At 42.0% G+C, this 13,353-nt stretch overlaps 2 protein-coding genes across 3 annotated transcripts in view; both read left to right on the top strand.

Moving 5' to 3' along the window:
- Nucleotides 1-13,353, top strand: part of mdm1 (Mdm1 nuclear protein) — a 64,585-nt gene that overhangs the window by 21,235 nt on the left and 29,997 nt on the right. The window contains exon 1 of one of the 2 annotated variants that reach the window (XM_079494811.1): nt 2,700-2,727. The exons of the other annotated variant lie outside the window; for it this stretch is intronic. The gene's annotated coding sequence lies outside the window, so the exon portion shown is untranslated. Of the gene's footprint in view, nt 1-2,699; nt 2,728-13,353 lie in introns of those variants that run through there. 2 annotated transcript variants of the gene reach the window in all.
- LOC306916111 (ras-related protein Rap-1b) overlaps nt 4,536-13,353 on the top strand; it is a 14,690-nt gene continuing 5,872 nt past the window's right edge. Inside the window, exons 1-2 of the mRNA XM_079493850.1 lie at nt 4,536-4,603; nt 12,594-12,679. Of these exons, the coding sequence (XP_079349976.1) occupies nt 12,623-12,679 (57 nt within the window). The 5' untranslated portion in view covers nt 4,536-4,603; nt 12,594-12,622. The remainder of the gene's footprint in view (nt 4,604-12,593; nt 12,680-13,353) is intronic.

A 13,353-nucleotide genomic window follows, 5' to 3' on the forward strand; every position in this document is an offset into this window, starting at 1 on the left:
TACACTTGTACCTTTTTTTTTCTCTCCTTTCGTGTTTTGAGCCAATGTTTTATGTATTATGGTCACGATTGGTTGGCTGCATTCCAGGCTTAAATCTCTAGGATGTTCTGAAACATCTTTGAAGTAAATGGGAAATTCACCTCCAGAAATTGAGCTGTTCAAAACATTGGACGTTTTGGACCAATACACTTCCATAGTTGATCTCTATTTGAAGTCTAATGCCTTTCCAAACATAAAATCACACCAAACTTACCACACCCCATCAAATTGATCACAAGGGCATTTGGGCATGTATATCAACATGGGTGGATTGCATTTGATAAAGTCAATGCCCTTGCGGCCAAGTATATGTGGGTCAGACCAAGCGAGCACTCACAATTAGAGTGAGTAAATGACCAACCAAACCTCCTGCTTCTCGTGATCTCTAGTTTTGTATCCTGGTTCTATTGGGTAGGGGTTCCTTTGTCAAAATAATATCCAAAACAAAGGTTACAAATATTTGTCAATACTCGATACTCCTATGTCCAGCTTTTAGTGTGTGTGCAAACTTTGTCCTAACACAAACATTAAACGCCATTGACAATGAATGGACAATTTTGAGTCTTTGTGTAAACACAAACATTGCGTAACACAAACATTGAAGACGAAGGTGAGGACGCAAATTCTGATTGGTCAGAATGAGATGATGTATGATGATGTACATGTACAATGATAGGAGCGCCCCTCACTTCACACAGGTGTGATTTTTTACTTTTATCCTATACACTTGTTGAATCTGTTAATTGATATTGTTTTTAAACATGTTGGGGGTCTGTGTTTTCTGTTCAATTACTTAAAAGAAATATATATTTTGAAAATAATTTAAAAAAAAATAAGATAATCTTAAGCGTGAAATACTAATTTAAGATATTTTGAGAGTCAGGCTCTGATGTCTGACTGTCCTGTGTTTTAACTTTTTACAGGGAACAGCTGAATTGCACCCGCCTGCAAGTGCTCTTTTAAATCGGGTTTTAAAGGAGAGTAAGGATTTATACTCCTTTAAGACTGTAGGACGATCGACATTTTTGTGGTATAGCAGAAGAATGAATTGAACCCCTTGTTTTAGCCAAATCTGGGTTTAACATGATAGGTGGAGCTCCCTCTGGTGTGATTGTGGACTTCATTGATGTTAGTGAAGTAGTTTGACAGGTAGATCTTTGTGGTGTAGTGTAGGCCTATTGCAAGTTGCTGTACTCTGTCCTCTACCCTGAGCCATCAAACCAAGGCAAAATGTGCAAATACTCTAAGCATCTCCACTTCATACAGTCGTGTTGTGAATGCTCATTAAAGTAGATATTACTGGATTCATTTCATGAGAAGAAGAAAGAAATCCAGATAAAAAGAGAGCATCATGAAGCACACAATACAGCTATACTTAGTCTGGAATTATTCTATGTGGCCAGATATCAGATCCTTCACACCCTGTGGCCAAATATCAGGTCCTTTGCGCCCTGTGGCCGCACGCACGCACAGTCGCACACATGCACATCGCACGCACACCCCCTGTGTATGGCTGTTTACACGCCCAGACAGGAAAGAGCAACTAAGAATAGGAGCCCACTTCCTCTTCTACAGCACACTGGTTCCTCTCTGCCTGTGTGTGTGTGTGTGTGTGTGTGTGTGTGTGTGTGTGTGTGTGTGTGTGTGTGTGTGTGTGTGTGTGTGTGTGTGTGTGTGTGTGTGTGTGTGTGTGTGTGTGTGTGTGTGTGTGTGTGTGTGTGTGTGTGTGTGTGTGTGTGTGTGTGTGTGTGTGTGTGTGTGTGTGTGTGTGTGTGTGTGTGTGTGTGTGTTTCCACAGGGTGCGTTCCTCCATCAGGTTGTGACTTGTTGCAGACACACTGACATGCTCACTCTCACCTACAGAGACCAACAGGAAATAGACTGTTATATGTTTTAAAGGCCAGGGTCATAACTGGGGTTTTATTGTATATGTCAAGTATAATTCTACCATAAATGTTACTAAATGATGAACTTCTGTATAACAAGAGGAGAGGAATCTTTCAGTTTCATGCTGGCTCAGCTTCTGTGTCATTTCATGTCTATGAGTCAGAGAGAGAGAGAGAGAGAGAGAGAGAGAGAGAGAGGGGAGACCAGGACAGAAAACAGAGAAAGAGAGAAAGAAAGAGAGGGACTGTGGGAAGTGTGGGAGAGACCTGGAGAGAGAGACAGAGAAAGAGACTGATTGTTAACTACATTATTTATCTAACTATTATATTATTTTATTTCATTTGTTAATTTAGTTCTCTTTTTTTTTCCATTCAAACCATTTTTGTTAATTTAATATAACTACTAACCGTAATTGTGCTTTGGCATCACGTATCATGTTCTGCCAACAAAGTCTAATTAATTGAATTGAATTGATAGTGACTAGCGAGGCAGAGAGAGGGGGAGGAGAAAGGACTTTAATCTCCATTGAGGAGCACAAATAAAATTGCACAGAATAACAATTTAAGCGATCTGATATCCAAATAAATAAACAGAAAATAAATCAAGTTTTTAAATAATTGTAGTGGAGTAAAAGTACAATATTTGCCTCTGAGATGTAGTAGAGTAGATGTAAAAGTGAAGAAAATTGCAAAGAAAAAGAATGAACAACAGAGGTCTGTTTGACCACCATGCACGATCATTATTTTGTGGCTGTTTTTACCTTTCTTTCTTTCTTTCTTTCTTTCTTTGATTTAGTTTATTGTCTAGTTACTTTGTAAAAACATACATTAACCACTTAAGGCCGATATACTTTTGCTATTTAAAATAGCCTATCTACAAGCTCACAAGCTTTTAGATCTGCTATTTTCAAAGGATTTTAAAACTTTTGACCTTCTGCATAATGAGACTTTTACTTTTGTGTCATTTATAATGATAACAGGTTATGTAACCGTGTATTTCTACATTGTGGTATTGATACTTTTAGTAAAATGTGAGTAGCCTACTCCTTCCATCATCACTGCAAAACACTGAAACACTTAAAGGACCACTTCATCACTTTTCTTCATATAATTGGTCCTCTAAATCATGATAAAATAGCACCATATTTTCTACTGTGTCTCATAGGAGGGCTTTGGGCTGTTCAGAAACCCGTCCACCAGTGTCATCATCAATTTACAATTACAATTTAGGCATTTAGCAGACGCTCTTAATCCAGAGCGATTTACATTAAGCAAGGACAAAAAGCATGGCAATACATCACATACATAAAAGTAGTTATCATGAAACATGCGTAAGATAAGAACGTAAGAACTATAGCATATATACTATACTATGCTATACATAGTACTATGAAGTGCTATCAATGGGGAATCCAAGCTAATAGAAACTGCAGGCTTTCTATTCCTGAAAAGTTGCAATGCAAAAATGGAAGCCATCATTCTCACGATAATACAAAAAAAAAAAGCCTGCGGTTTCTATTAACTTGGATTCCCCATCGATGATGTCACTGGTGGCCAGGTTTCTGAACTGCCCACAGCCCTCCCATGAGACACAGACAGAGTAGAAAAAAATGATGGTATTTTATCATGATTATTAGTGAGGACCTATTTAAAGATAGGTTGAAAAGTGGTGAAGTGGTCCTTTAAGGTGTTGTGCTTGTTTTCCTATTTGATTTGATTCATTGATTGATTTATTAACAGTTTGTACATGTTTGTACATTGTGTTGTACATTTCAAGTACAACTCAATACAAAAACGGACGCGGACCCCTGGGCTCCATTTGAAAAGATGTTGTGCCAGGGACCCCCACAAAGAAAATAAAATATTTGTCAGTGTTTCTTGAAAATCTGCAGATCCACTATTTTTGAATAGTAAAACCAAAATGCAATTACACATTTACATAGGGCTCTAACCAGCTGCTTCTCATTTTGCTGGAGACCCCCTGGAACTCCCTCAAGGAGCCCCGGGGGTCCCCGGACCCCACTTTGAGAACCGAGAGAGAGAGAGAGAGAGAGGTAGAGAGAGAGAGAGAGAGAGAGAGAGAGAGAGAGGTAGAGAGAGAGAGAGAGAGAGAGAGAGAGAGAGGAATGCAAGGCATGTTGTAGCGGAATGTTATCCCACTCCCTCTATCTAGCCCCAACACACACACACACACACACACACACACACACACACACACACACACACACACACACACACACACACGCACGCACGCACACACACACACACACACACACACACACACACACACACACACACACACACACACACAGCTGTATTGTTCCAGTGACAGTTGTTCATATTTACTAGTTATTTACATTCATCATGCGAAATGCAACTCCTCTCCAAGTTCCAAGTCCAATAACAGTGACTAAAGCTGAACAGAGTTGCTGTGAAATGGATGCTTGAATCAGAAGAACAGATTGCAGTATAGTTTTAGAATAGAATAGAAGAATAGAATAGGCGGAGAGGAAGGAAGAGAGATGTGTCTAAATGTGAGGCTGCCTGCAACGTCATCTGGGAGCGAGAGTAGAGAGAGGGAGGGGGGAGAGAGAGAGAGAGAGAGAGAGAGTAGAGTAGAGAGGGAGGGAGAGAGAGACAGAGCGACAGAGAGGAGGAGGACGGGCGTGCGTATAACTGTAAGTACTGTCTGTTCTCTGTGGTGTTAGTATTTTGTCATCTTTGGGCGTCTCTCTGTGTTAGTAATGTTTTAAATGCCCGGTTGCTGGATCTCCTAAACAGCAGCAAACGGGCTTGGTTTAACGCTATGCTGAAAATTATCACGGAAACACACACACGCGCGCACAGAGTACATACAGGCGGGTCCGCTCCGGTCCGTACCGAGCTGTGCTGTGCTGGGCTGGAGGAGGTTTGCGGAAGCGACCCTGCCTCTGCCTGCCCGACACAGACAGACAGATAGACGGACAGACAGACATCATGTCGGGTGTGGACCGCGCTGTACGTGTTCTGTCCTTGCTCCGTGGAGCTAGGAAGGAATCTCGGATTCAGAAGCGCCGGGGCCTGCAGACGAACGAACACGGCCGGGCTGAGAGGCTGCAGAGACGGCGAGGGTGCCGTGCTGTGCAGCGGAGCCTCCCTCCCCTGTCCGCCTGTCCCGGCCGTCTGACGGTCTGACTGTCTGTCTGTCTGCCTGGCTGTCTCTGTTCTGTCTTGCTGGGAAGTTGGGAGAAGAAAATGACAAAGTTAGTGGAAGGATTTTACTAGTCGGTCAGTCTCTGGGGGGGCGGGGGGGGGGGGGGGGGGGGGGGGGGGTTTTCGGGTGTGTCTTGTGTGTGTGCGTGCGCGCGCGCGTGCGCCTGTGTGTAGGCTAAATAAAATAATACAATCAAATAAAGAAATTATAATAAATAGTAATAATATAGATTATGTCAAATATATTAGCTATGTATTAGTTATACTCCTTATCGTCTGTCACTTCCTCCTTCCGTTCCATGATCTATCTAGGATCACAGGAATTGTGTCCACTGATCTCTAGGATCTGATCATTGTAATGTCACTGATCTAGGATCTCATCCATGTAATCCTTTCTATTGATTGTAATGTCACTGGTCCACAGGATCTGGTCCTAATACCTAATTGATTGTACTCCTTATTTGTTGATTGGATGTAGCCTATATATGGTTGCTGTCTTGTCTTGATCTAGGAGGGAGGAGTATTTCATCTGCAGTATTTGCGGTAATGATCAGATTCAGGTTTTTAAGTTTACTGTGTGTGTGTGTGTGTGTGTGTGTGTGTGTGTGTGTGTGTGTGTGTGTGTGTGTGTGTGTGTGTGTGTGTGTGTGAGTGTGAGAGAGAGATTTATGTAGAACATTAATCTGATTTGTTAGTCTGCCCAGAGAGCAGCTGACAACTTATTGCTTGTTATTTCTCTGAGTTTCTGTCTTATGTTGACAATCCTATGAAAGTTGAGGCAGCTCATCTGCTCCTGATTTGATTGTTTGATTGATTGAAATATGTATTGAAACATGGGGTATACAATGCAATAAAGTACACATGTGAAAATTGGGGTCCTTTGATTTGCATAAGGGTGTGATCAGTCGGGTGTAGGGGGCAATAATTATTTACATCAGGGTGGAGTGTAGGGTAATAGTAGGGTAATAATGAAATAGAAATTGCAACAAACAACGAGAAAAAAATAAAATAATTAACCAATAAATAAAATAAATATTTTCTCTCACTAACTCTTAAAAGCACAATTGAAAGGAGGATCTTGAGGAGGAACTGCAGCAACTTGAGTCTGACTAGGTAATTCAAATTGGGTCCAGTTGTTATGGTATACATCCGGCTTTTTAGAGAGAGGACTTAAATTTACGATAGCAACTAATCAACTTGAGGTTAGAAAGCAGACCTCTCCACAGGACTGCTGCCGGGTACAAGAAGCATGCAGCTCTTAAAACAGGAAGGTACAAAGTCAGTATATTTACAGTACGTCTGGTGGAATACTTGCGGGAAGTTGTATCACTAACCTTTGAAAATAGATGAGATAAATGAAATCAGTTCTCACTTTTGCACTTTCATACAACACGTCTCATACTGTACATCGAATGCGTACAGCTCAGTGGCCTTGTGGTTAGAGTGTCCGCCCTGAGACTGGGGTCATGGGTCATACCAAAGACTCTAAAAAATGGGACCCAGTGCCTCCCTGCTTGACACTCAGCATCAAGGGTTTGGATTGGGGGTAAGTCCCTGCGACATACTAGCGTCATGTCCAGGGGGTGTACTTGTACATCAAGCTGCCTCACGCTACAGAAACAGGACATAGGCTCCTGCCCTATGGGCCTCATGGCTCGGCAAGGCTACTTACTACTTACATCGAATGCGTGCAGCTCAAAGTGTGCGTAGTGCAGTGACCCAGGAGAAGCTGGCCTGTACTGTAAAATATATGATTGTTATTTGGTTAATTTAATTTGAGAGGAACCAAGTTTGGTTTCATGTGAGTTCATTCAAAACTAGAGTATCAACAGAGTCAAGGTAATCAGAGTCGGATGCATTTGTTGCGTCACAGATGGTTTACAGGTGTAAATCAGTGGGTGAAATTAGTTTCCACGCAAGCTCCAGATGTTGGTGGTTTTCCAGGCCTAGAAAGTAAAATGAAGGGGGAGGGGGATATCTACATATATATGTATAGAGCCTAATGAGCAGCTGGTATATTCATGATGGTAGACATAAGTTTGCACTCAATCTGCAAAATAGTGGCAATGCATCCACATAGCAGACATACAGTTGGAGGCCATAGATATTGTCCTTTTCTTTTTGCTGAGGTTTGCGTGATCTGCGCAAAAGGACAGTTAACCCATTTTGGGCGGGAACCCCTTTTGGTGTTTTAAACATTGTTATAATTTAGCTATTGAAAAATAGCAGATCTACAAGCTCATAGCGCGCCACCGAGTGGCGCGCTACGAGCTTGTAGGTCTGCTATTTTTGAAAAATCGTGAAAATATTTATTTCAGAAAACTGGAGGATTTAGAAGGATTTTTTTTTTAATTTTGAGGTCAGGCCTAAATGGGTCAAATGATAAGGGACAATATCGGTGGCACCCAACTGTACTGACGTATAGTAGATGATGAGGTGCACAACGGCAGGTATTAGGACTCTGCTATGGGACTGTCATGCCACTGTTAGTGTTCACCTGGTGTGAGTGAGGGTGGATATTGCGTGCATTATGAACAGGTGTAGATGGACAAGGCTATCATACACTAGTCCAGGGGTTTTCAACCAGTGGTCCGGGGACCACCAGTGGTCCTTGAGGGGATTCCAGGTGGTCCCCAGCTAAACGATGGAAAGTTGGTAACCAAATGAACCCTTATAGATCTTCAACTCAATGGACCCTTCCGGGTCCATTTGGTTTCATTTTACACTCTCAGGAGTTAAATTATTGTTAAACATCTGCATTACTTAATTTCCAAGAAGTCTACACAATTAGATAATGTAAAATAATTGTTATTTTGATCAACGTTTGCCTGTTATCTCTGCTAATGGTACCAACAACAATACAGCATGGAACTGTGGACAAAATCGTATCCAACCATAACAAAATATTCTTTAGTTTTGGGTCTGAATCAAATGGTGGTCCGTGGCTCAAATGCTGAATAAATAATGGGCTTTGATATGAAAGCGGTTGAAAACCACTGCACTAGTATACACAGGCCCCTTTTACTATGTAACATCTAAACTTAATGGTTAAAGGGGCATACCACTCATTTTCAACATTTTACTATGACATTAATATACCTTAGAGCTGTTGTGTGGAAATAATAAAAAAGTCCCCCCGATTTTGTGTTTCCTAGAACTAGAGGTCTGAAAAAAATCATTAACATGGTGAAACACATCTTGATGATGTCATCAAGATGCGTTTCACCATGTTAATGATTTTTTTCATACTTACAGTTCTAGGAAACACAGAATGGGGGGACTTTTTTATTATTTCCACACAACAGCTCTAAGGTATATTAATGACATAGTAAAATGTTGAAAATGGGTGGTTTTCCCCTTTAAGTCTTGTAACCACTTGAACCCCAGTCTCTCGAGACAGGAAAAGAGTTGTTGTTGCTGTTTAGTGTTTTCCTTTTTTTGCCGATGGGTTCCCAGATTGCTTGAACCCTAGCATCCCTACCCTGAGGAGAACATCCACAGAAATGTAGCTTGTAGATACTTAAGCAATAAGCCACGAGAGGTCTCAGGTTACCGGGTATTTTACAATGGCTGGGGGCGTAGGCAGACCCGACGCGGAGCGGAGGGTCTTCTACCCCCCAGCCATTGTAAAATGTTACAAACATATAGCAATATTAACCTAATACAACTATTAAATTCACAAAAGTAGCTACGCTTTGCGCCACCAGAGCGAGCCACATCACTTCCTTGTTTTGCTCGGCAAGTAGGCTATGTGACGGGAGAATAGCGTTTGATGTCTTTACGGGGCTGCCTGGAGCCACACATTCACTAACCTACACATTCACAGTCATAATGCCGGGCGGTGGTTAGACGCACGCACGCCATGGGTTTGTAAGGTAATCAAGCGCTCCCCTTGCCCAGTACAGCTACAGAGATGCGGAATCAGGTGGGAATGATATAAAGTGATTGAAGGTGTATCACCGTCTCCACACCTTAGCGCAAAACGGTCTTAAGCTGCGCACTTCTTAAGCTCTGCGCAGCTTCAATTCCGAGTTTTTAGACAGCTGGTGGATGGAAAAGAAGCTCCACCTCCGCGGACTTTTTGCGCGGAGGAGAGCGTTTCCGGGAATCTGGCCGTCGCGCAAAAAGTCCGCGGAGGTGGAGCTTCTTTTCCATCCACCAGCTGTCTAAAAACTCAGAATGTAAGCTGCGCGCAGCCGAGAACGTGCGCAGCTCTTTCGATAGTGTGGCAGCACCTTATTGGTGAAATTTACACCGGTCACGTGACGGTAACCAGCCAATCAGAATCAAGTATTGGGACTAACCGTTTTAGAAAAAGAGATTTGGTGTAGGTGTAGGAGGGGGTAGACCAAGTACAGATCTGATTTACTAGGAGGGGGTAGACCAAGTACAGTGTAGGAGGGGGTAGACCAAGTACAGATCTGATTTACTACACGGGGTTAATAATTATTTGTCCAGGTTAGATGGTTGATGGGTGTAAAATGTAGCGCAGAGAGAGAGAGCGAAAAAGAGACGAGTAAAAAGAGGCCGACTTGTTGCTTTATTATGCACACACACACACACACACACACACACACACACACACACACACACACACACACACACACACACACACACACACACACACACACACACACACACACACACACACACACACACACACACACACACAGCCACTCATCTTTGTTAATGAGCCACTGTCATGGTTACCATGGTGATGAGAGGCTGTTTATGTCCTCATTTACATTCAAAAGAATCAAAACCCTGACACACACACACACACACACACACACACACACACACACACACACACACACACACACACACACACACACACACACACACACACACACACACACACACACACACACACAAGTTGCCCAATGATCATTGTGACATCACCAAACAGCTGTGTGGTCACATGATATCTTTCTCTTCCTGTCTCCAGACTCTCCGCCCCTTGGCATTCTGGGTAATTATTACTTTACACAGCGAGAGACGGGAGGAGAGGCTGTGTGTGTTCGTAAGACATGAGAGGGGGAGGAGAGGAGTGTAGAGGAGAGGGCAGGAGTAGAGGAGTGTAGAGGAGAGGAGTGTAGAGGAGAGGACAGGAGGCAAGGAGCAGAGGAGAGTGAAGAAGTGATCAGAGGAGATGAGGAATGGAAGGTGTTTAGTTAGATCAATGAGCAAACACTAGCTGTTAGAGTGGTGTATGGCCCCTTTTCCACTAAAAATAACTTTGGTTCTAGAACTGGTTCCTTTCTAGATTATTGGAACCTTGGTGCTTTCACGGAACTGGCGTGTGTGTGTGTGTGTGTGTGTGTGTGTGTGTGTGTGTGACAGAGCAGGGTGTTCAACTGTTCATATGTCCTCATGTGACAAACACCCTGTCACTCCAGACTGGTGAAGAGCTGTTGCTTTACACATCCTGGAGCCCTATATTTACAAACAGGTTATTAACCATTACACATAAGTGTAGGGCTCCATGCTAGTGGAGAACTGTCCTTGAAGACCAGGCTTGTCCGTAAAACACGAATATGTGGTGTTTCATCAGCATCATTACATTTTCATTGCCGTTATTTAGCTGTCAAATTATGATAAAATGTCTTGACTTGTGGGATAGGTTTATGACTATGAGACGTTCAATATATATTCAACTATTAAACATTCAGCTCAAATCCACACACAAATGACACACTTATATGAATTATGTTTGTAGTGTTAAATGCATAACTCAGAACCAGGAGAAATGTAGTATTTTGCTAACCTAGCTTTTTAATTTGAAGAACTGCCCAGTCCAGTATGTATTAGGCCAGGGGTCAGCAACCTTTTTGACCTGAAGTGCCATGTTAATATTTTCTTGATAGACAGTGTGCCAACATTACATGTAATTATGGCACCATATCAAAATGAAATATTTCCAACAGATTTAGATTTAATATATACATAACAACCTTAATTTGTCTTCTGAAAGGACATTGTAATGATTGATTCAGAGCAATAACACACCCATCTCACAGACTCCCTCCCCAGTCAGAGTTCAGAGTTTGAAAGAATGTAGAATTATTTGTTAATGTGAGGGGATTTCATTGACTACATTTAAAAATATATATTTTATTTAAAAACACAAATCCTCTCTCTCACACTTATGCCAGTGTGCCAGTGATCACCCTCCCCTGAGCCAATGTTGGCACCCATGCCTAAAGTTGCCTACCCCCCTGCATTAGGCCACAGACCCCCATAACTCTGAGTGTACAACCAAATCCCCCATTTGTACACTCTTGGGAGTTGCAGAGCCAAGGTTCTATTTGGTTCCTAACTGTCTGTCATTTAGCCGGGGGTCCTGGGGTCATTATGGGAACCACTGACCTAGAAACCATACCCAAAGTGGGTGCAGTGCTCTGCCCTTCAGCATCTATATGACCAGAGCACAGTGAAGAAAGCAGAAAGATGGTGAGAGACCCAACTCCTGCTTCGAGGTCCTGCCCTCGGGTAGGAAATATGGTGTCTCTATTCAAGAAGGCAGTGCCAGTTTCATCCCCTCTGCCATTAGGCTCCTTAATAAAACCCAGCTCAGCGATAGTTCATTGAGGCATGGAAGTCAGAATAACAGGTTTATAACATATTTCCCCGGTCCCCTTTCATTCATTCAACAGTAATTCATTCTGCTCCTTTAAATCAGCTGTCATTCCACGGCAAGTCCCTTCACTCTCATTCGCTACAAGCTATCTCACTCACGCCCACATTCCCTCAGTGCAAGTCAGACGTAGCCTGGCATGGCCAGACTAATATCACTGGCATTTTCTTTTCCTGTGGCAGATTCGTCTGGTTTCCAGGCTAAATCAGGCAGTCTTCTTAAGCAACCTCAGCTCACTACTGATTCTACATGCTGAGCTGTCAAAACAGTTTGTCTAGTGTCGGCGTGCTCCCCAGCCTCCTCCCTGTAGTATTGAAGTTCAGGTTGATATTTGGATGATTTTTGGATTGTATTACAGATTGTGTCGATTCATTGTGTTAATTGTTGAATCTTGATATGTTTATGTTATGTATTGATGTTCATGGTATTATTGTATCTCCCGGCTCAGCTGCTCTGGGGGTTGTTGTTGATATCACTGTCTCGGTGCACAGATAATCTGATATATCAAATGTGATATCAGAGCTGGGGAAAAAAATGAAAACGAGAACAAACCACTGCTTCCGGGCATGCATACATGCACACACTCATGAAAACATACACAAGAACATTATGGGCATTCCACAACTGTGGAGAGGACATTGCTTTCTTTTAAAAACCCTTTAATTTAGAATTAACTTACCTTTTATAGACTTTTGTTGGGTGTTTTAATTGTGGTGTATATTTATTTATTTATGTATTGTCTTTTCATTGACCTGAGCAAAACAAATTTCCCTTGCTGATAATAAAGAAAAATCTAATCTAATAGCTGTTTGTCTGACAGTGTCTCTCTGTCGTTCCAGGCTGACAGACAGGCGGACAGACAAACAGGATGCGTGAATACAAGCTGGTAGTTTTAGGATCCGGAGGGGTCGGCAAATCTGCACTGGTAAGTGAAAGTATTCATGTGATTTTACATTAAAGGAGTAGTTCACCCAAAAAATGACTTATTTTCTATCAATTACACACCCCACAAAACCTTGAATTCATGGATCTTTTTTGTTTTTGTCGCATTCCTAAGCCAGTATAGTCCACTTGCCAGAATATGAACCCTGGCATTTTCTATGGCCGCTGTTAGCCAAAGGAGTGTTTTTTGTGCAAAACTAATACTTTGAATGGATTCAGCATCATGAAAACCCCCTAGGTTTACATGTCACATGATACTTACATTTTATTCCTTTATATAGGTTGTTAATGGTATGTTCACATATTATGCAAATTTTGAAAATTGCTCAACATATGCAAGTTAGCATCGGTCAGTTTCTAAATGCTGCGGACCCATACTCAACATTTCTAACATAAAACGTTAGGGTACTCAAAATGCCTGAGTTCACATTGGGCTCTATGGGCTGGCAAGTATAGACTAATAATTTTATGACAGGCGGAAATATGGTTAAGATGCTGGAGACTCAAATTGCAGGCCGGTCATCAAATTGTTGGCTTAGGAATATATGACAAACTGTGTAATAATTACACAGTTTCATCAATTACACTGTAATTGATAGAAAATAGGTCATTTGTTTGGGTGAACTACTCATTTAAGTCGTTACACACGATCTCTAG

The sequence above is a fragment of the Electrona antarctica genome, assembly GCF_951216825.1.
Source record: "Electrona antarctica genome assembly, chromosome: 23".
Classification (NCBI taxonomy): domain Eukaryota; kingdom Metazoa; phylum Chordata; class Actinopteri; order Myctophiformes; family Myctophidae; genus Electrona; species Electrona antarctica.